Below are 21,227 nucleotides of genomic sequence, written 5' to 3' on the forward strand. Positions count from 1 at the left end.
ACATACTCCCAAACCTTTCTGTCTCCCCACTCCACTGATAAAATCCATAAACCTTAGGCTGGTGAGGAAAAGGCCATGGTGGCTGATTGCTTCTGCACTAGACTTCTTAAGAAGAAAGCTGTAGATACTAGTGGTTTTGTTTTAAAGACCTAGTGATAACAGGTTATTAAGGCAAATTAGGGGTGGCTGGACTACATTAATAATAATAATAGTAGTAATAATTCCACTTCTATAGCTGCTTTTAACATTTGCAAAGAGTACTTCAGAGGGTATGTTTCGTTTCTTTTTTTTTTTTTAGGCAATTGGGGTTAAGTGACTTGCACAGGGTCTCACAGCTGGTAAGTGTCAAGTGTTTGGTCTGAGGTCAGATTTGAACTCAGGTCCTCCTGACTTCAGGGCTGGTGCTCTATCCACTGAGCCACCTAGCTGCCCACAGAGGGCATGTTCCAAATCCCACCTGATGCTTACTTTCTGTGTGACCTTGGGCAAGTTACTTCCCTACACCTCAGTTTCCTCCTTTGCAAAATGAGGGGGTTGAAGCAGACAACCTCTGAGCTCCCTGCTAGCTCCAGAACTAGGATCCCATGATCTGCCTCTAGCATTTTTAATCTTAAAATATCCTGCTGCCTCCCCAAAACCCTGGGAAGGAAGAGCCGGGGTATTATTATTGTCTCTATTCCAAAGACATTGGAAATGGAGGCCAAGAGGGGCTAAGTGACTTGCCCATGGTCACATGGCTAGGAAAAGGGTCTGGGCTAGTAGCATTCGAATCTAAAGCTGGGTCCTTCCTGACTCTGGGTCTAGAACACTTTCCATTACACCCTGCTTGAGGAAGCTGGTCTCTTTTTGAATAATAACAGAGAGAACTAGGCTAGGCATATGGTACATGCTTGGTGAATGCCTCTGGATTGAACTGGTTCTTGGATGACTGGGTAAAGCATGGCTTTTGTGCCTGTGAGACGCTTCCCTTTCAGGAAAGGGAAGGAGGTCCAAGAAGCCAGCTCTGGGATAAAGGCAAAAATGACCTGGCAAGGGAGGGGGGAGCAACTGAGAGAGTTAGAAGACTGAGGCTGGTCTCCCCAGCAAGATGCCCTCATCCACCTGTATGTAATCAGTAGCAGCTCTGCAAGCTTCCAGCCAGCCCCTCCCCTCCTCCAAAACCCAGCTGCTTCACGGCAAATAAAGAAAGAATCCGAATTTCAGAGAAGACGTGTGCGCTCGAGGGAGCACAGTGAACACAGAGCACACATCACACCGCTGTGGGCTCTCTGGGGCCCACAAGCCCTCTCCGAGATGTCGCCGCAGCCGAATTCCACTCGTTTCAGAGCCCCCAGCTATTTCAAAACACATCTGGCCACATCATTGTTTCCAGGCTCCAAAGACGGATGAAGGAAGGAGGGCCCCAGCATTGCAGCCCCAGTGTGGGAGAGGATGATGCTGTCCCGCCCCCGAGGAAACATATGCACTCATCATGGGCAAAGTGAACTCTCTTACCAAACCTAGAGGAGAAAAGAGAAAGAGAGAATGCGTCAGCACTTTGGCTCAAGGTCACAAAGCGAGGCAAGCAGCAGAAGGGAGACAGCTGGTTTCTAGAAAATTCCACCTCTGGAGAGGTTCTAGGCTAGAGCTGGAAGTCAGTCTGGCCGTGTCCCCTTGGCAAGATCTGCCAGCTCCCAGCTCAGTTTTAAAGAAGAGATTTGAATAGGAAGATCCTAGAAAGTCATCCATTGCTGCCTCTTATAATCCCTGTTCCTCTTTCAAGGTCTGGCTTAATTAAATGTCATGTCCTCTAGGAAGACCTCTCAGCCTATACCAGCCCAGAGGGATCTCTTACTTTTCTCAGCTCCTAGACCACTGTACCCTTTATATTACACTCAAACATGGCGGCTGCCCTTGGATGTATTTATTTGTGTACCTTGATTCTATACACACATTTCTAGGCACACGTGGTCTCCCTCAGTACAGCAAACACTCCGCCAGTGTCTACCACAATACCAGGCACACAGTAAGCACTTACTAAGCATCTGTTGAGTGATGGATCTCTATCCCCAGGCCCTGGCAAACAGCAGGTGCTAAAAATAAATGTTTGTTCCCTTTTTTGGTTAATTTGTATCCCCAGCACTCAGGACAACACCTGGCACACAACAGAATAGGACTCATTGACTGATTGATTGATTACCTAACACGGGCCTTGTCTTGGCTCCCCGAGATCACTGATAACAGGGATCACAGCTCTAACTTCTTTGTATCCCCACCCCCCAGAAGCTTGTATTCAACAGGCACTCAAAATATATTTGTTGATTGATAAAAGAGAAAATATTTTAAAAAGCATGCACGCTGTCCCACAAGCCGGAAGCGGCACTAAAACTGTCGGGATACCCTGTCAAGCTGGCTCTACACCAAGCACTGACATTTCTAAAGGCTTCAAAGTTCACAAACTGCTACGGCCACAGTGTGCCTCTTGGGATTTTCACAACAGTTTGATGAGGTGGGTACAACAAGCATCATCCCCATTGAAAGATGAGGAAACATTAAGCAACTGTCCCAGGGTTGGGCAGAATTTGAACCAAGGTCTTCTAAGTCATAAGGCCACAGATCCCCAGCCCGAGGCCCTCCCCACCAGGACGTCTAATCCAACCCCTTCATTTTATAGAAGAGGAATCTGGGCTCCAGGGAGCTGGAGGGCCTTGCCCACGGCCACAGGGGTAGGAAGGAGCAGACAGGATCTGAACCCAGGGCCTCTGATTCCAGGGCTGGAGCCCTTTCCACAACCTGTACCTTACTAGTCCTACGCCCTAGAGTAGTTCTCAGGACTCCTTCTGTTGTTCAGTCACGTCTGACTCTTCATGACCCCATTTGGGGTGTTCTTGGCAGAGATACTGGAGCAGTATCATTGTCCAGCTCATTTGACAGATGAGGAAAACTGAGGCAAACAGGGTTAAGTGACTTGCTCAGGGTCACCCAGCTAGTAAGTGTCGGAGGCCAGATTTGAACTCAGGATGAAGTCTTCCTGACTCCAGGCCCTGTGCACTATGGCACCACCTAGCCACTCCCCCCCCCCCCACACTCTTAAACATGATTGAGGATCCCATTTCATTTACGTGGGATAGAGCTATATTAAATGACTGTATTAGAGATTAAAAAATCTCAGTATGAAAAGTGTTTAGACCTTTCAGATGCACCCACAGGGTCTTGGGAACCCTCAGGGGAACCCAGACCATATTCTGAAAACCCCTATATCAAGCTAAATTCTTGTCGCTGCTTAATCATTTTCAGTTGTATCAGACTCTTCATGTCCCCTTTTTGGGTTTTCTTGGCAAAGATCCTGGAGTGGTTTGCTATTTCCTTCTCCAACTCGTTTTACACTTGAGGAAACTGAGGCAAAGAGGGTTAAGTAATTTGCCCAGGGTCACACTAAGTGTCTGAGGCCAGATTTGAATTCAGGTTTTCCTTACCTCAAGCCTGGTGCTCTATCCAGCGCACCACTTAGGTGCTTCCATATATGTGTATGTATATAATACATACACATTTCTATGTGTGTGCACACATGTATAAGTGTGTGCATGTGTATATACATACATGGTATGTGGGGGTACGTGGGTGTGTGTATTAAAAAACTGGTCCTGTCGCTTCATCGACTTAGTGAGCTCCAAGTAGGAAGCTTCCTCCGCTGGTTCAGATAGGAACTAACCTGCCAGTCACTGTCTTCAAGACTTAACCCTGAGGCCTCACATGTTAAGTGACTTGCCCAAGGTCACATAGACAGTATAGGTCAGATGGAGCTCTCGAACCTAAGTCTTCTGGACTCTGAGGCCAGCCATTTCCCATTTTCTAATCTAAGGTTTTAATTATTCTCTGTGACTTTAAGATAGCGAGAATCACAGCTAACCCTCCCTGGGTCCCAGAGATGGCAGAAGCACAAATCAGTTGACTTGTGAGAATTCCCTTAGACCAGGATCCCGCCTGGGCTCTCCTGGGCGGCATGCACCCCTCCCTCAGGACACAGCTTGGTCTCTGCAAGGGCACTGCAAAATCATGCCAACTGGGGCCATCTCAGACCCAGGATATGTCCACGCCCTCACAGTAAGAGCTCCTGCTCTCAACTTAGCCACACCTTTAATAAGGAGCACTCTAATTGACTCATTTCTCCATTTACTGTGTTTACTTAGCTTTCTGACCTACCGAGCAACTGTCAGTAACAAGCACTAAGAGTAAGTTGGGGTTCCCTCCCTAGCTTGGGTTGGCTCTTCTTCCCCCCAGTTGCTCAGAAGGAAGTCCTGTACTCCAGGACTCTCCCCCACCCTGCTCAGTGTAAGATGACACAGGCCTTCAGGAGGAAGCTTGGGTGAGTGGAATTAGAGTCTGAGACCAGGGTCAGAGCAGCCCAGCTCCACACCTGGAGGGCCCTCCATCCTCACCTTTGCCTCCTGGCTTCCTTCCAGACTTGGCTCTAATCCCACAGCTCTGGGAAGCCTTTCCCAGACTACCAGCTGTAAATAACTTCTCCTCCCAGAAGTCACCTTCTACCTTCTAGCTATCTATCATTCTATCTTTCTTTCTTTCTTTCTTTCTTTCTATCATTCTATCTTTTTATATATCTATTTAGCTTTTTATCTAACTTTCATTCTATTTTTCTGTCTACCTATCTTTCTATCAATCTAACTTTCATTCTATCTTTCTATTTACCTATCTCTCTTTTAATATATCTATCTAGCTTTCATTCTATTTTTCTATCTACCCATCTTTCTATCTACCTATCTTTCTATCTTTTAATATATCTATCTTTCATTCTATTTTTCTTTCTATTTACCTATCTTTCAATCTCTTTCATTCTATTTTTCTATGTATCTTCCTACCTATATTTCTTTCTATCAATTCATCTTTCTATTTATCTCTTTCCATCTTTTTTCTCTCTATCTTATATAGATATAGATATGCTCTTTATATATCTTGTATCTACCTAATTATCTCCCCCTTTAGAATGTAAGCTTCTTTAAAAAAATTTTAAAAAAAAAGAACGTAAGCTTCTTGAGGGCAGGAGCTCTCTTTGCACTTCTTTGGATCTCTTAAATACTTACTGACTTGGCTGTGTGATTGTGGGCAGCTCATTGTCTCTCGGAGCCTAGGTCTCATTAATAATGAAAGTTATTAATATTTGCATTATCAGCTCACCCAGAGTTATACCAATAGAGCTGTGTAAAGCAAGCTCTAGGGGGCAGCGAGGTGGTGCAGTGGATAGAGCACTGGCTCTGGAGTCAGGAGAACCTGAGTTCAAATCCAGCCTCAGACACTTGATCACTTGACACTTACTAGCTGTGTGACTCTGGGCAAGTCACTTAACCCCAACTGTCTCATAAACCAAAAAAAAGAAAGAAAGAAAGCTCTACCTATGTAATGGAGATTCACAGTTTCATGAACTATTTTCCCCTTCCGTTCCCCCATGTATGTGAAAATATAGGCAGCTAGGTGGCTCAGCGGATAGAGAGCTGGGTCTGGAGTTAGGAAGACTGGAGTTCAAATCTGGCCTCCGTCTTTAGTAGCTGTGTGAGCTGGACAAGTCTTGCCTCAGTTTCCTCATTTGTAAAATGATCTGGAGAAGGAAACGGAAAACCATTCCAATATCTTTGCCATGATATTGGCAGCACTGGTGTGCTATGGTCCACAGGGTCACAAAGAGTCAACCACAAATATGAAAACATTCATTTTGTTTGGTGTTCGTTCATATGAGAAGAAATAATATATATATATATATATATATATATATATATATATATATATATAGATATATATTTTTTTTTTATTTTAAACAGAAAGTGTTCAGTAAGCTGTAAAGCCTTTCTTATTTGACATCCCAGGCCAGCAGGAGTTTGGGACTCAAATGTCAAAGCCCATTTTCTACAGTGGGGTAGAATGAGGTACAGAACAGAAGCATAACCAAAGGCCAGGAGAAGTCGAGCCGAGGGCCAAGCTAACACGTGGAGCTGGCTTTATTCTCGTGTTGAGCAGGGCACTGCCCCTTCATGAGACCTCGGTTTCCCCATCTGCAGAATGACAGGATGTTGCTAAATGATCTGAGATTTCTTCCAGCTCCAAAGTTCACGTCACTTTATGGTATCTGACGCCCCTGGTGGTCACGGCCACCAACACCCTGCATTGCTGCTTCTTCTGGCCTTTGGTTGTGGTTCTCTTCTGCACCTCAGTCTATCTCACCACAGAAAACGGGCTTTAACATATGCTGCCGGCCTCAAATGTGAAAGGACACGGACATCAATGTGCACCCCTGATCCCACGGCAGCAAGGCTGGCCCAAATGGACCCCTAACCCCCTTCTCTAGAGGAGAGAGGAAGAAAACTCGGGGCAAAATGATTCAGGTATTTACATATCATTTTGTATTACCGTATATGTCAATATAAATCCCAAATCTCTATATACATCAGGCAACTTCCTAGGACTCACCTATTTGGTCAAAGAAAGGTGGTGACCTGTATTGGGGGAGGGAGATCCCACACTGGGAAAACCTCAGGCTGCTGAAAACACAGGTCTCTGAGTATTCACTTGTAACCATCATTTACTGTCTAGGTCTGCCCCTAGACTGTATCAGCTGTAAGAGGGCAGGGGCCCTCTCTAATCTCTACTTTGCATCTTGTCTACCTTCTAGAACAGTGCATTGCACACAGTAGGTATTTAACAAATGTTTGCTAAATTTTATATTGAATTGAGGGAGGGGAGTAGAGAAAGTCAGAAAGGCATGGCCCTACTGTGAAAATCTATTCCTCTACCTGAATTCAAGACCCAGTAAGAAAGTGCCCTCCCTGGGACTGGAGACCCTTGGTGTCGCCCACTAGTGTGAGAGGCTAACCTTGACGTATCTGAGGAGCAGAAAGGGTGAGCATCAGGGGAGACCCTTTGAGGAGGAAGGGTGGGCTAACAGCTCTCACGAATCTCCTTTCTGGCCAAAGATCAGCGGGGCCCAGAAGCAACTATTATCCTCCAGGGATCAGGAGGAGAAATGCCCGTATTTGCTGACTGGATAGGAATTCTAACCCACTCACCCCCTTTCTGGAGAGATGTTCAAAACTTATCTGGCTTTGACATCCTAACAAGGCAGCTCAGTGGATGGATAAAGCACTGGACTGGGACTTAGGAGGGCCTGAGTTCAAATGCAGCCTCAGACACTTACAAGCTGTACAACCCTGGGCAAGTCACTTATCCTCTCTCTGTCTGCCTCCGTTTCCTCATCTATAAATAGTGACAATAACAGCCTTTATCTCCCAGGGTTGTTGTGAGAACCTCATGAGAGATTTGTAAGGCGCTTTGCTGTATCCATATTAGTTCTTAGTAGTAGAAGAAGGAATATTATCCAGATCTCTGCCAACAAGAACCCAAGAGCACAAACCAAGGCTCTCCACCTACTTAGTGACCTAGGGAACAACCCCATTTTACAGATTGGAAATTTAGGTACAGAAAGGCTTGGGGCTCTGATTCAGAAGTGACATCTAAGCCAGGAGTGGGGAACCTCTAGGTCCTCGAGTGTGGCCCTTTGACTGACTCCAAATTAGACCCCTGATCTAAGCCAATACCCATCAATCCTCTTAACTAAACTCATGAGACTCTCAAGAAGACGAGGGGTAGATACAGTAAGCCAATAGTAATAACAGTGACAAGCTATAAGACATGAGCACAAGGCACTCTGCGACCCTCATATCGCTTCATTCTCACCCCCCTGTAGCAAGGGCAATGCACACATTATTATTCCCATTTTCAAGATAAGAAAACTGAGCTCAGAGAGGTTAAGTCGTTTGCCCAGGGTCACCCAGCTAGCCCTCAGGCCCCCACCCCAAGACACTTACTTGATGGAGGGCACCTCATCGATTCTGTTTCCAAGCTGGGACTCATGGGATTTGCTCCTGGTAAGCGCTGGGAAGTTGGGAAGTAACTGGAAAACTTTGCGGCTGGGTGGGGGCGGCGTCCGGGGGGCCTTCAGCTTGTTCTGTCGTTGCAGCTGCGGCGTGGTGGGGGGGGGTGATGAAGCTGTGTGGGGGTCCGAGGGGTGAGCCTCCCGCTGTGATGCAGGGAGATGTAACTGTCCGAGAGGCCCTCGCCAGAGGCAGAGAGGCCCTGGCCCTGGGACAGAGCATCCGACGTGGGCAGGGCGGACACCGAGACGGAGCGGGCCTGCTGGCTGCTGTTGCCTTTACTGAGCTGGGAGGCCCCAGGAGTCCAGGTCAAGCCAGCTGGGGAAAGGGTGTCCGTGGGAGGTCCCGAGCCACTCTCGCGCCGGGCATCCAGCGGGCTCCACGCAGGCTCATCCTTTGGTTCCCCACCTGTGGGCCCATGGGGTCAGATCACAGACCCATAGAATGTCAGAGTCGGAAAGCATCTCAGCTACCATCCACTCCAGCCCTGTCATCTGACCGAGGAGGAGGCTGAGGGAGGGGTAGGAGCTCGGCCAGGCTCGCACGGGAAATCCGAGGCAAACTGGAACCAGGACTAGAAGCCAGGCCTCTCCCCACTACATCACTCCAATCAGACTGCTGAGCAGAGCTTGGGAGGGGATGGAGGGGAGGCAGGGAAGCGAACCCCCAAGACAGATCTGTAAGAGGTTAGTAAAGGGAATCTGGGGGTGTCTTGGGCACAGGGGACCCTTGCTTTGAGAAAACCTAAGCTGCCAAAATACACCCCTAAGAGACTCAAATCTCAAAAGGCAGGCTTCACTTAACAGCCTTGTAGCGTCCTATCCACAGTTTGGTATATTTTAACAGCTAAGATATACATCCACTTCTCTGGGTGGGGAGAACGGCATGGCTCAGGAGAAAGCTCCCTGGATTTGGAGCCAGAAAGCCTGGCTTTGAATTCCAGCCCTACCGTTCACTAGCGACATGACCTTAGACAAGTCACTTCCACTCTCTGGGCCTCAGTTTTATTTTCTGTGAAATGAGAGGGTTGGACCAAATGGTTTCCAAGGTCCATGGCAGTTCTAAAACACCTATCTTCCCATCCTGTGAATACGTGTGCATCAGAAAAAGCCGGGCATACCAACCCAACCTTATGTAGCATCGCGGGGCAGGGTGGAGGAGAGCTGGCTGCAACCTCTCCCACGACGCACCCCGGTCAGAAGTGGAATCCTAAGCCAGAAAAACCAGGGTTTTCAGATACTCTTTAGCTCCAAGTGGGGCCACCTCCAGCCCACAGGCAGAGGATGCCTCTCATCCTCCACCAAGTGGAAATTTGGGCAAGAAGAAGGCCTAAAACAGGAGTAGGAGGTCTGGGCTTTAGTGCCAGCTGGAACACATCATAAATCTAGAGCGGGAGGGGGCCTTAGATATTATTTCATCCAACCTCCTCATTTTATAGAGGAAGAAACCCAGACAGAGGGAAGTGCCTTGCCCAGGATCACACAAGTTGTATGTGACAAAGTCAGGATTCGAACTCAGGCCCTGTGACTCTAAATCCAGACCTCTTCCCACTGTAGCACAGTGTCTCCCCATGTGACCCTGGGGCAAGGTAATTCACCTTGCTGAGCCTCAGCCTCCTTATCTGTAAAATGGGGACACGAGTTCCCTGAGCACACAGCCAGTGGACCGGGGGAGAAGTTCCTTGGTCTAAGTATTAAAGGTCAGCACAGATGATCTCCAGAGGTGAAAAAAAAATCGTTCATAAGAGTCTACAAAAGATTAGTTCAGGTTAAGTAAATAAAGAAACAGGAAGACAGACAGACAGACAGGAAGACAGATGGACGGACATGACTTGGAGTCAGAGGACCTGGGTTCAAATCCTGGTTCTGCCACTTACTACCCGCTGTGAAGTTGGGCAAGTCACTCCCCCTCCCTGGCCTCAGTTTCCTCATCTGTAAAAGGGAGGAGTAGGGCTAGATGGCCTCTGAGATCCCTTCCAGATCTGAGATTACAGTCCTATGATAAATCATGAGCTCAAGCCTTCAAAGACAACAGGACCCCAAACTTCCCAGACAGAACTCTCTCTGAACTGGAACTTGGTCTGTTTACCCCCTCCACCCACCCTGCCCCACTCCTAGCACTTCCCCCACCCCCGCCCCAGGAAAAAAAGTCCCTGGTGGTTTCCAATCCAAAGACAAGTGAGACGCTGAGTCAGATCTCATTGTCTCTGCCACCCTGGTCCTCGCCGTGGGGCAGCAGGGAGCAGGCTCTGACCCTTTAAGAGAGCCCCAAGCTTGCCTGTCCCGGGCCCATCCTCGTCCAGGAACCACAGAAGGGGGGAGGTGGCTGGGGAGAACGGGAGTCACAGGCCCACCTCGGAAAGGCAAAGGAAACCCTACCTAAGCCGGTCACCTTCCGGAAGCAGGAGAGGGCGTAATGTACGCGGCTGACCTCATCGGCACTGGCACCACAATGCCTCATGGTCTCCTTCACCTTCGTCTCGTTCATCTCCAGCAGAGCATCCAGCGTGAGCTCCCCGGAGATCTTCTGGGAGAGGGCAAGAAGAGAGACAGAGAGAGGGAGGGTCTGTGTGTGGCCAGACACGTCTCCCGGGCAGCCTGGGGGCATGGAGGGGATGCCCTTCTGACTGCCACCACCAGCTCCAGAGAGTCACAACCCCACGAAAAAAGGGTGGGTCACCAGAGACCGAAGGATGAACTTCCCCTCCCTCTGGCTGTCCAACGGTGCTGAGTGGCAATGGCAGCTGGTAGCTAAGTTGGCCCCTTCCTAGAAGCAGCTGCCTGTCTGTGGAAGCAGACAGAGAACTCTGTACCACCCCCCCCTCCACGCCTACTTTCTCCAGAAAACAGCAGCTGAAACAGAAGGGTGAAGGCCCAACAGGGTGATGGGTGGGGGAAGAAAAACCAATGGTTGGGGGTGGGGGGGAGAAGTTGGGGGATATTTCCCCTCATTTCCCACGTCCATTTTCCCCCCCTTGAAAAGTAAACTTGTTAGAATATGAATTTTTTTTAATTTTAAGAAAGATAAAATTATTAAGCTAAAGTAAAAAATGGTAAAGATATTTCATGCAGTCCATCTGGCGCCATGCAAAGGGAGCTGGGTTGGCATCACAAGACCCAGAATTCCTATCTCCACATCTCTCATCCACTCTTCTCTCCACTCCAAACTCCACCACCAAAGCTGCCACCTTGGTTCAAGGAACCATTGCTCCTCAGCTGGACTATTGCAATAGTCTCCTTACTGATGCCCCTCTATCTTCTTTCAGTCCATCCTCTAATCAGCTGCCAAAGTGATTTTCCTAAAGCACACATCTGACCATGTCACTGTCCTATCCAAACTCCAATGGCTTCCAAGTACATCTAGGATCAAATACAAATTATTTTTGCTGCCATTTCAAGCTCTTCAACCTCAGGCATTCAAAGCCTTCCAAATCTCTTCTCTCTGCCACCTTTCCAGGTCCCCGTAACCAGAGGACAAGACCAGCAGCCCATGTCAGGTCATCAGGCTGGGAATGGGGGCTCTCCAACAGTAACTAACATTCTCTTAGGCACCAAGGAGACCATTTTGGGGTCTGCTCCAAGCCTGTGGCTGGGGATTCAGCCAGAGACAACCATCCTGCAACATGGCAGCCTGTAATCCCCATGGCCTCTGACTCAGCTTGTCTTCAGCATCCTCCATTCTCCATGGGTACAGAAAAAAAAACCAGCTCTTTCAAAATGTTTCTTAAACCAAGAAACCAAGATGGCATAAGGGAGAGGGTGTTAGTCCTAGACTTTGAAGGGCCTAGGTTCAAGTGCCATCTTTGACACTTCCTTACCATGTGAACATGACCAAAACCTTTAACCTCTGTACCAGTATCCCTCCCTGTAGAATGGGAATGCTGCTATCTGTAACACCTACTCCAAAATGTTGGTGTGAAGCTCAAATGACAAAATGCTCCATAAATGCCAGCTGTTATTAACCTATGATATGGGAGAAAAGCTAGCTTGCCATGCTAGCCAATTTTCCATTTCCTCAAGTCTGAGAAATTGATGGAAATAAACTTGCTGGCCATCACACCTCAGACAAGCTCAGTTTCCTCATCTGTAAAATGGAAGAGGGGATGGGGTAGCTGACCTCTCTGGCTCTTTCTAACTCCAGCAGTCTATAGTTAAAGTATGTAGCTGAAAGATCACTGGATTTGGAGTCAGGAGAGATCAGCTCTCAGCACAGTTCCTGGCACACAGTAAGCACTTAATAAATGCTTACTGATTGACTTTATTACTGACCTGGGACTGAATCCCAAGCAAGCCACTGCTTGCCTACCTAGATAGCTCACTTTACCTCTGGAAGTCTCAATCAGGATCTATGAATGTGCTAAGTGGAAAGTGAAAAGCAGAGAAAGTCCCTCTTCTCAAGTAGCTCACATTCTGATGAGGAAGACAACACATATGGATGATTTCTGCTACAGGTCAGATGGAAAAGTCCTATGGTCCTTAGGATTCAGTAGCAAAGCAGTTGGTAAGATATCTTTTTTAGTATCATAACTATACCAAAAAAATCATATCCATTTCTGCTAATAAACCAATGCCAAAGACTTTGGTAGGAAGGACTTGCTTTTTATTTTCTGTTACTCCCTTTCATGCACTCCCTATTCTGGCCAAATTGGTCTACTTCTGTTCTCTATACATGACATCATCTCCCACCACTTGTACAGAAGGCCACTATTCCTAGCATGCCCACTTGCCTCACCTCCGCTTCCTAGAATCTCCACCTTCCCTTCAACATTCAGCTCAGATACCACTTATCCCAGCAATTTCTTGGTATTTGCCCTTCTTCCTCAAACAACTCTGTATTTAGTATTTATTTATTTATTTATTTATTTATCTGTCTACGTGGGAACTACACCCTCCCCCCATAGAATGTAAACTCCTTGAGGACAAGATTTGTGTCATTTGTGCCTTTATATCCCCACAGAAACTCTGAGTGCCTGGCACAAAGCAAGTGGTTAATAACTGGTGATTTGAGCCAAACTGCCCACTTGACATTTCTTTTCTTGTTAAGTGCCTTTTCAGTAAGGGCTTGCTAGATTGTTGTTCGATTGTTTCATTCATGTCTGACTCTTTGTGAAACCATTTGGGGTTTTCCTGGCAAAGGTACTGGAGCGGTTTGCCATTTCCTTCTCCAGCTCATTTTACAGATGAGGAAACGGAAACAGACACGGTTAAGTGACTTGCCCAGGGTCATATAGCTAGTAAGTGTCTGAGGCTCAGGAAGATGAGTCTCTCTGACTCCCATCTGGCACTCTCCTCATTGTACCACATACCTGCCCCCATACCATGGTGGAAACTATGCCTGGAAAACAGAGGCATCTTCCCCTAATGAACTACCACGATGATGGTTTTTTCCACTCCCATTTTACCTGTTTCTTCTAAAATCACAGAAACTAAGAGATGCTCAGTGTATTCAATAAATCTGTCTCCAGCAGCTATACTGCCAACCAAAAAAAAAATTTTAATATTCCAAAGTAAATTCAATTAGCATATTTGTCACCACCACCCAAACAAACTATGCTTTGAAGTTAACGCCACTGAACACACAATGTCATTTATGAATCATTTACACTTTTCAGAATCCAATTTCTACCCCTGAGCCAACAGGGAACCAAACAGGATAATTCTGTTTAAATGCCATATTTATTTCAAAATTTTGCTAAAACGACTTTTCATTTTCTCCCCAAGGGGAAAAAACACAAACATGTTTTCTATGGCTTCAAAATTTCTGGAAATGTTCTTCATCTAAGCTAGGGATTCTTAACCTTTTCATCACCGTGAACCCCTTTCACAGTCTGGTGAAGTCTGCTAAACCTTTTCAAAAGCAAGTTTTTACATAATTAATAGAAATGGTACGTTTCAGTTAGAGGTTAGTAAAAAGAAAAATGTCATTTTTTTCCCATCCAAGTTCACGGTCCCCTGCCTTGAAATCTATCAGACCCCAGGTTAAGAACTCCTAATCTAAGAAAAGATTTTTCTGCTTAGCCCCAGAGGACAGAATGAGAAACAGAGCTGCTGGAAGCGAGGCCAGGACAGATATGGGCTTGATGCAAGAACTGGCCCACCGGCAGTCAGAGCTGGGCAAAAGTGGAATGATGAGGCAGGTTCCCCTTTGCTGGGGACCATCAAACAAAGACTTGTTCAGTATGCTGTTAAAGGGAGTGTTTGGGGGGAGGGGTGGTTGCTGGGGTCCTTTTGACTGAAATTCTGTGGTTCTACAAGGCTGCAAAAGGCACAATAGCCTACACTAAGAAGGTTCCATGAGAGAACAGAAGAATTCATGACCAAACAGGAGACAGAGAACATTACAAAATGCAAAATGGATAATTTTGATTACACTAAATTGAAGAGTTTTTGTACAAACAAAGCCAATGCAACCAAGATGAGGAGGGAAGCAGAAACCTGGGAAAGAATTTTTACAACCAATGTCTCTGATAAGGGCCTCATTTCTAAAATATATGAGAACTGAGTCAAATTTATAAGAATATGTCATTCCCCAACTGATAAATGGTCAAAGGATATGAATAGGTAGTTTTCAGAAGAAGAAATTAAAGCTATCTATAGTCTTTATGAAAAAATGCTCTAAATCACTATTGATTAGAGAAATGCAAATCGAAACAACTCTGAGGTACCACATTGCACCTATCAGATTGGCCAACGTGACAAAACAGGAAAATGATAAATGTTGGAGAAGATGTGGGAAAATTGGAACATTAATCCATTGTTGGTAGAGTTGTGAACTGATCCAACCATTTTGGAGAGCAATTTGGAACTATGCCCAAAAGGCTATAAAAATGTGCACACCCTTTGACCCAGCAATACCACTTCTAGGGCTGTACCCCAAAGAGATCATAAAAATTGGAAAAGGACCCACATGTACAAAATATTTGTAGCAGCTCTTTCTGTGGTGGCAAAGAATTGTAAATTGAAGGGATGCCCATCAATTGGGAAATGGCTGAACAAGTTGTGGTATATGAATGTAATGGAATACTATTGTGCTATAAGAAATGATGAGCAGGCAGACTTCAGAAAAACCTGGAAAGACTTGTATGGACTGATGCTAAGTGAAGTGAGCAGAACCAGGAGAACATTGTACATAGTAACAGCCACGTTGTGTGATGACTAACTTTGATAGACTTTGACCTTCTCAGCAATGCAAGGATCGAATACAATTCCAAAAGTTTTCATGATGGAAAATGCTATCCACATTCAGAGAAAGAACTATGGAGAGTGAATGCTGATCAAAGCTACTATTTGCTATTTTTTTCTCTTCTGGTTTGTTTTGTTTCCTCTTTCTTATGGTTCCTCCTATTGGTTCTAATTCTTCCTTACAACATCACTAATGTGAAAATATGTTTAATAAGAATGTATATGTAAAGCTTATATCAGATTGCACACCATCTTGGGGAGGGAGGTGGGGAAGGAGAGGGAGAAGATTTAAAACTGAAAAGTTTATGGAAGTGAATGTTGAAAATTAAAAATAAATAAATAAAAATTTAAATGTACGTAATTAGGGGTAAAAATAAAATGCCATATATAAAATAAAATAAATAAAAAGACGGTGCCATGAGCAGCTACTTTCCTCAATAGAATCAGCTCTGAGGGCACAGTCTCCACCTCATTAAAGTGAGTTATTCACATCTGTTCTACCTTCCCATGGAGCAGAGGTGGGGAAGTGTCGAGGGAGCCAAGTCTTGCTCTAAACAGTCCCACCAAGACTACAAGGTTTACAAGAGTGATGATGGTCTTCTATCAAAAGGTAGGAAAAATGCCCCCTCCTCTCCAATATCCCTTCACCCTTACCTGTAATCATCCTTCCTCCCTGAGATGGTCCATGGGGAAAGGGTAAATCAATAGCTGGTCAACACCCAATTAAACAGCATTTATCTGGTTACAGGGGTGGGGAACCTGTGACCCCAAGGCCACGTGTGGCCCTCTAGGTCCTCAAGTGCAGAATCCAAGGGGCCACACTTGAGGACCTAGAGGGCCACACGTGACCTCAAGGCTGCAGGTTCCCCATCCCGATCAAGAATGCAACATTAGACGTGGCGCTCACTGTTCTAAGGGCTAAGATGGGAAGATCAGAAATGTCCGTTGCCTATTCTCAAGGAACTTCTGGTCTCATCAGGGGAGGAAAAGGTAAGGAATATACATAGATAAGGTAGGATGTGATGTGATACAAGGCAGAATACGATAAGGAGAAACAAGAGGCCCAGACAAAATGCAGTGAGAAACAGGAGAAGGTAGAGATCACATTTGGTGAGAGGCTGAATCCAGGAAGGCTTCACGGAGGTTCTTAAAGGAAAGGAGGAATTTTAAAAATGTAAATGTAAATTATATCTTTTGTTTTTCCATTGCCTTCATTTCCAAATACATCGGTGTTTGCTTCCCTTCCCTGGCAGCTAGCCCTTGTGACTAAAAAGAAAAAAAAAGGAAGTTTAGCAAAACTAAATAACACACCGACCAAGTCTGACTGTAGATGCAACGTTCCGCACGGTATCCCATCTCAGCAAAGAAGGGAGGGACATTTCACAGGATGACAGCTTTAGAGCTGGAAGGTACGATCAAGTTCAACCCTCTCATTTTACAGATGAGGAAACTGAGGCTCAGTCTGGTAGAGCCTGGGCCAGAGTTACATGGCTAGTAAGGTAGGATCTGAACTCAGCTGGAGGAAATGAAAAAACTTAATGCCTGCCAGTATGATCCGGGACATGCCAGAAGACCCTCTGGGTTTGCCCCGAATTTCAAACGGTGGCATAACATTCCCACGATGATTGTTGTGTCCCTTCATCTATCTGAACCTTGCTTTGCTCATCTGCAGAATGGGTATAATAAAACTGCTACTACCTACCTCACTGGGTCATAGACAATGAGGAAAAAATTCAGAGGAAAACTTACAACACTACATGAAGACGACTGATTCTTAAAGAGGGTGTTACTGCTTCTCTTTTTCCTGCTCACCCCCTTTCCCCAACCAGTTCACCCCCTAGTATCTTTGAGGGCCAACTGTAACCTCCTCCAGGAAGCCTTCCCCAGTTGCTCCAGGCCACCATGCTCCCTCCTTCTTCCAACTCCTTTTATACTTTAGAATGCCTTAGAATTTTTAAACTAGAAATAACCCCTGCACGTCAATCACGTAGCTCAACTCTCAATAAAACTCTTGCTTATTAATTTAATTTTTTTAAATTAATAAGCATTTATTTTCTCTCTCTCTGTCACCTCGCCATTGGAAAAACAGAAACAAAAACAAAACCCCTTGTAATAAATATGAATCATCAAGACAACAAAAAAACCCCACACTGGCCACATACAAAAATGTGGGTCTTCTTCTGCACCCTGAATCTATCACCTCTCTGTCAGGAGGACAGTGGCATATTCCATCATTGGGCCTCTGGAATCAAGAGTCAGTTCTTGCATTAAGCATTGTTCTTAAGTCTTCTAAAGCTATCTCTACAGTGTTGTCATTACAACAGAAATTATTCTCCAGGCTCTGCTCGCTTCCCTCAGCACTGGTCCACGCAAATCTCCTTCCCCAGGTTTCTAATTTCTGATTTCCCAGTGATATTTCACCCCGTTCAATATTTGTTCAGCCACTCCCCAACTGATGAGCCCCCCATTAGCTTCTAGTCCTTTGCCACCAAAAAACTGTTGCCTTAAATATCTATGTACACATGGATTCCTGTCCTCTGCAGCCTCCTTATTGTATAGCTGAGGAAATTACCCCAGAGAAGAAAAGTATCTTATTAAACATCACACTGGGAGTAAGAGATCCAGGGCAAGAAGCTAGGTCTTCTGTCCACCTGTCTAGGCTGTCCCTAGCATTCAATTTACAATAATGATAATGATAATAATGCTGTTCGTCCTTTGTTTTTGACATCACGAGTGATGCATAAATCGGATTGAAGTGAGGCAGATTTGCACAAAGTCACCAGCCTCGCTCACTCTTCCTGAGGCATCAAAGCCAGTGGCAGGATGGTGTCTTCAATGTCTGACCAAGCCCTAAGCCTCCACAGAGGCTGCCTGAGCTGCCCTCGTGGGTGTCAGAATGAACTGTCCACATCCACCCATTTGGCCAAGAAAAGTCTTCATGTGTTCGGAGTGGACATCCCCTACCTCGCTGACGGGTTTGAGACCTGTAGGTTACCCTCAACCTGGTTCAGCTTGTCTGCTGAAACAGGTGAGGCTTACTGTACATGCTAGAGCTTCTTAAAGCCACAGGTGAGAGTCCAGTGACAGGTGGACACCAAAGGTGGGTGAGCGACCCTGAAAAGGGTTCTGTCGGCAAGCCCTCACACCAGAAGGGCTACTGCCCCCCTGAACACCTCACACACCCCAAATGATAATGATACTAATAATAATTATATAATACTTTTTATGTAGCATTTATACAGTGCTGTAAGGCTTGCAGAATGCTGTACACATATTAGGGGCAGGTAGATGGTGCAGTAGATAGAACGCTGGGCCTGGAGTCAGGAATATCTGAGTGTAAATCCGACCAGAGGTTCTTACTAGCTGTGGGACCCTGGGCAAGTCACTTAACCTCTATTTGCCTCAGTTCCTCATTTGTAAAACAGGGACACAGTGGAGCAGGAGATGGCAAACCCACTCCAGTGTCTTTGCCAAGAGAAAGTCCACGAGGTCACATAAAGTCGGATACAACTCAACAAGAACACTAACGATACAAACATTGAATTCGATCCTCACAACAAGCCTGGGAGGCAGGTGCTGCTGTTATCCCCATTTTACAGATGAGGAAACTGAGGCTTGTGGAAGACCACAGAAGTTACTACTCGAATTTGATTTGAACCCCATTTCCTCTGACCCTCAATCCAGCATTCTTTCAACTACACCATCTGACCCTTTCAGACTGAAGGGGGGGGATGAGCAGGAACATTTGCTTCTTCCCCAAAAGAGAAGGCTCAGTTGTCACTGAGGACTTGCCCTGTGCCTAGGGGTAACGAAACTGTGAATCACAGAATGTCAGAACTGGAAGGGATATGAGAAATAATTATCCAATCCAACCCCCTCACTGGAGAAATCTGTGAGTCAAAAGTGATTTTCTTTCAACTCTTCTTCATAATACTGAAAATGGAAAGAGATGAGTGAGCCAGTTTCACCACCTCTGGGAAGTGACATCTCAGGTAGGTACCTACCAACTTTGAAACTCTCTTGGTCTGACCAAGCCTGAGCCCATCTAACAACCTCTGAGGCCTAAAGAACTTGATGTATGCCACACAGCCAACCGAATGACATATCTTCTGTGAACTCTTCCCCGGTCTTCTTAGTTGTAATGAGCATTCCTCTATCCCCCTCCTCCTTCACTTTCCCCTCCACAACTTTATAAAACACCAACTTTATGCAAAACCAGTTTTTAGACTTCCATCTAATTGCATTAACCTTGAAAGACTAAGGAACTCTGATCAGTTCTTAATTCCAGAGAATTCCTGATGAAACACGTTACCTACTTCCTTTTGCAATTGTGACAGGTTTTGTTTTTCTTGCTTTCTCAATGGAGGAAAAGGAAAAGATGAGAAGAAAATAGAGGAAAAGGATAAGCACTTATACAGTGCCAACTGTGTACCAGACACTGTTAAGTGCTTTACAAACATTATCTCATTTCAATGTGAACCTGAAAACCAAAGAAAATTGAAATTTTTTTAAAAACCAGAAAAAATATACTTGCATTATATTAGTTTTATATTCAATTTACTAAGTATTTATTGAATACTCACCCCATACCAGGAATTACGGTGGGCTGAGGGAAATACTTTCAATGAGTCTGATTCTCCTACTAAACTCTTTTAGCTAAACTGCTTAGTGCCCCTAGCTCCCAGTAAAGTGCTCTACATACAGTAGGTGTTTAATAAATATTTACGGATTAAAATACAAAGCAACAAATTGGCTTTAAATCCAAGAATCTCAATCCCTACATAGTTGGTTTGGGCAGAACAAAAAGGACTCTCTTTGAGGGAGGGTCAATTGGGCATCTTGATTCCAGTAACCCCAATATAAAGGAATTACTCCCAAGGCATAAAGTTACATAAGAGAGAATGGAAGTATCACAGATTTAGAGCTGGAAGGGACCTTAGAGGTCATCTCGTCCAACCTTAGAGGTCATCTAGTCTAACTTGGAAGATGAAGAAATGAAAGACCATTGTTCTACTTAGGTAAAACTGGGCGAAGAATAAATCCTTTTGTCTACATTGCCAAGATGGGGTGGTCTGGGTAGAGATGAGTCTCTTTGTCCAAGAATGATATAATCAGAGTCACTTACGCAGGTGTGCCTCTGTGTGTGTGTGTGTGTGTGTGTGTGTGTGTGTGTCTAGCCCCTCATTAGAATAAGCATACCCCTCATTATAATATTCATTCTCTCATCAATTGTTAACGAATCAGAGTTGATTCTGCCATTTGGGAACACCCACTCTTCCAGTAACCCCCCCAAAGTTCCTCCTTGGATTCTGAGAGTTCCCACTGTGCTCATTTTATTAATTATTTGCTAGCCATAATTTATAAATTGATTATTAATTACCCAGAAATTATGTCTCGTGGACTTTTCATTCATCACATAGCTAATAAAAAAACAAGATATATCAATAAAATTTTATTTTCAGAAGGTAAAATAATAAGAGTATTGATCAGTTTTGCTGATTTTTTCTTCTTTTTTCTGTCTTTCTTTTCTCTTTTAAAAAAAGTCTTTGTTATGATGGACAGGTCTACGGGAAGGGGGGAAAGGAAGGATACAGGGGAAAATTTAGGTAACATAAAAACAAAAAATATATAAATCAGTTAAAATTTTAATGAGGTTGGACAAGATGTACTCTGGGATCCTTTCTGGTTCTACTTCTAGGACCTTTATGTCACATAATTTTTAGCCCCTCTCAAACTCCAAAGGCATGACCTCAGGTTTAGCAGAAGCCTAGATGCTAAGGTAGGCAGGGACCGAGGAGGGATGTTGGGTAAACAATTTTAACAGCATTTCCCACACACACAGAACACGAGCCCTCCCAGCTGCCATTTGCTCATCTAGTCAATGTCAGTATCTTTGTCAGAGCCATAAAGTAGCAATTTTGGCATCTGGGGCAGACAATACCAAACAGAGATTCAAATCAGCTTTATAATGCATGATGTGAAAATAATATACTAAATAATTAAGTCAAAATCAATTGAAGCAGAGAAGCCTCATAGTACCAGCTCCATGGTGAGGGTGAGGGTGGAATTGATTGAGATCCTGAGATTTCATGAGACATGCTAGAGTCTACCACCAAAGTGAGGGGAATTG

General features: G+C 45.1%; 1 protein-coding gene across 1 annotated transcript in view; it reads right to left on the bottom strand.

Annotated features, from left to right (window-relative positions):
- KSR1 (kinase suppressor of ras 1) overlaps positions 1–21,227 on the bottom strand; it is a 218,096-nt gene that overhangs the window by 53,261 nt on the left and 143,608 nt on the right. Inside the window, 4 exon segments of the mRNA XM_020963178.2 lie at positions 1,495–1,499; positions 7,851–8,025; positions 8,028–8,324; positions 10,295–10,442. Coding sequence (XP_020818837.2) covers positions 1,495–1,499; positions 7,851–8,025; positions 8,028–8,324; positions 10,295–10,442 — 625 coding nt within the window.

The sequence above is a fragment of the Phascolarctos cinereus genome, unplaced genomic scaffold (genome assembly GCF_003287225.1).
Source record: "Phascolarctos cinereus isolate Bilbo 61053 unplaced genomic scaffold, phaCin_HiC Scaffold_5;HRSCAF=322, whole genome shotgun sequence".
NCBI lineage: Eukaryota > Metazoa > Chordata > Mammalia > Diprotodontia > Phascolarctidae > Phascolarctos > Phascolarctos cinereus.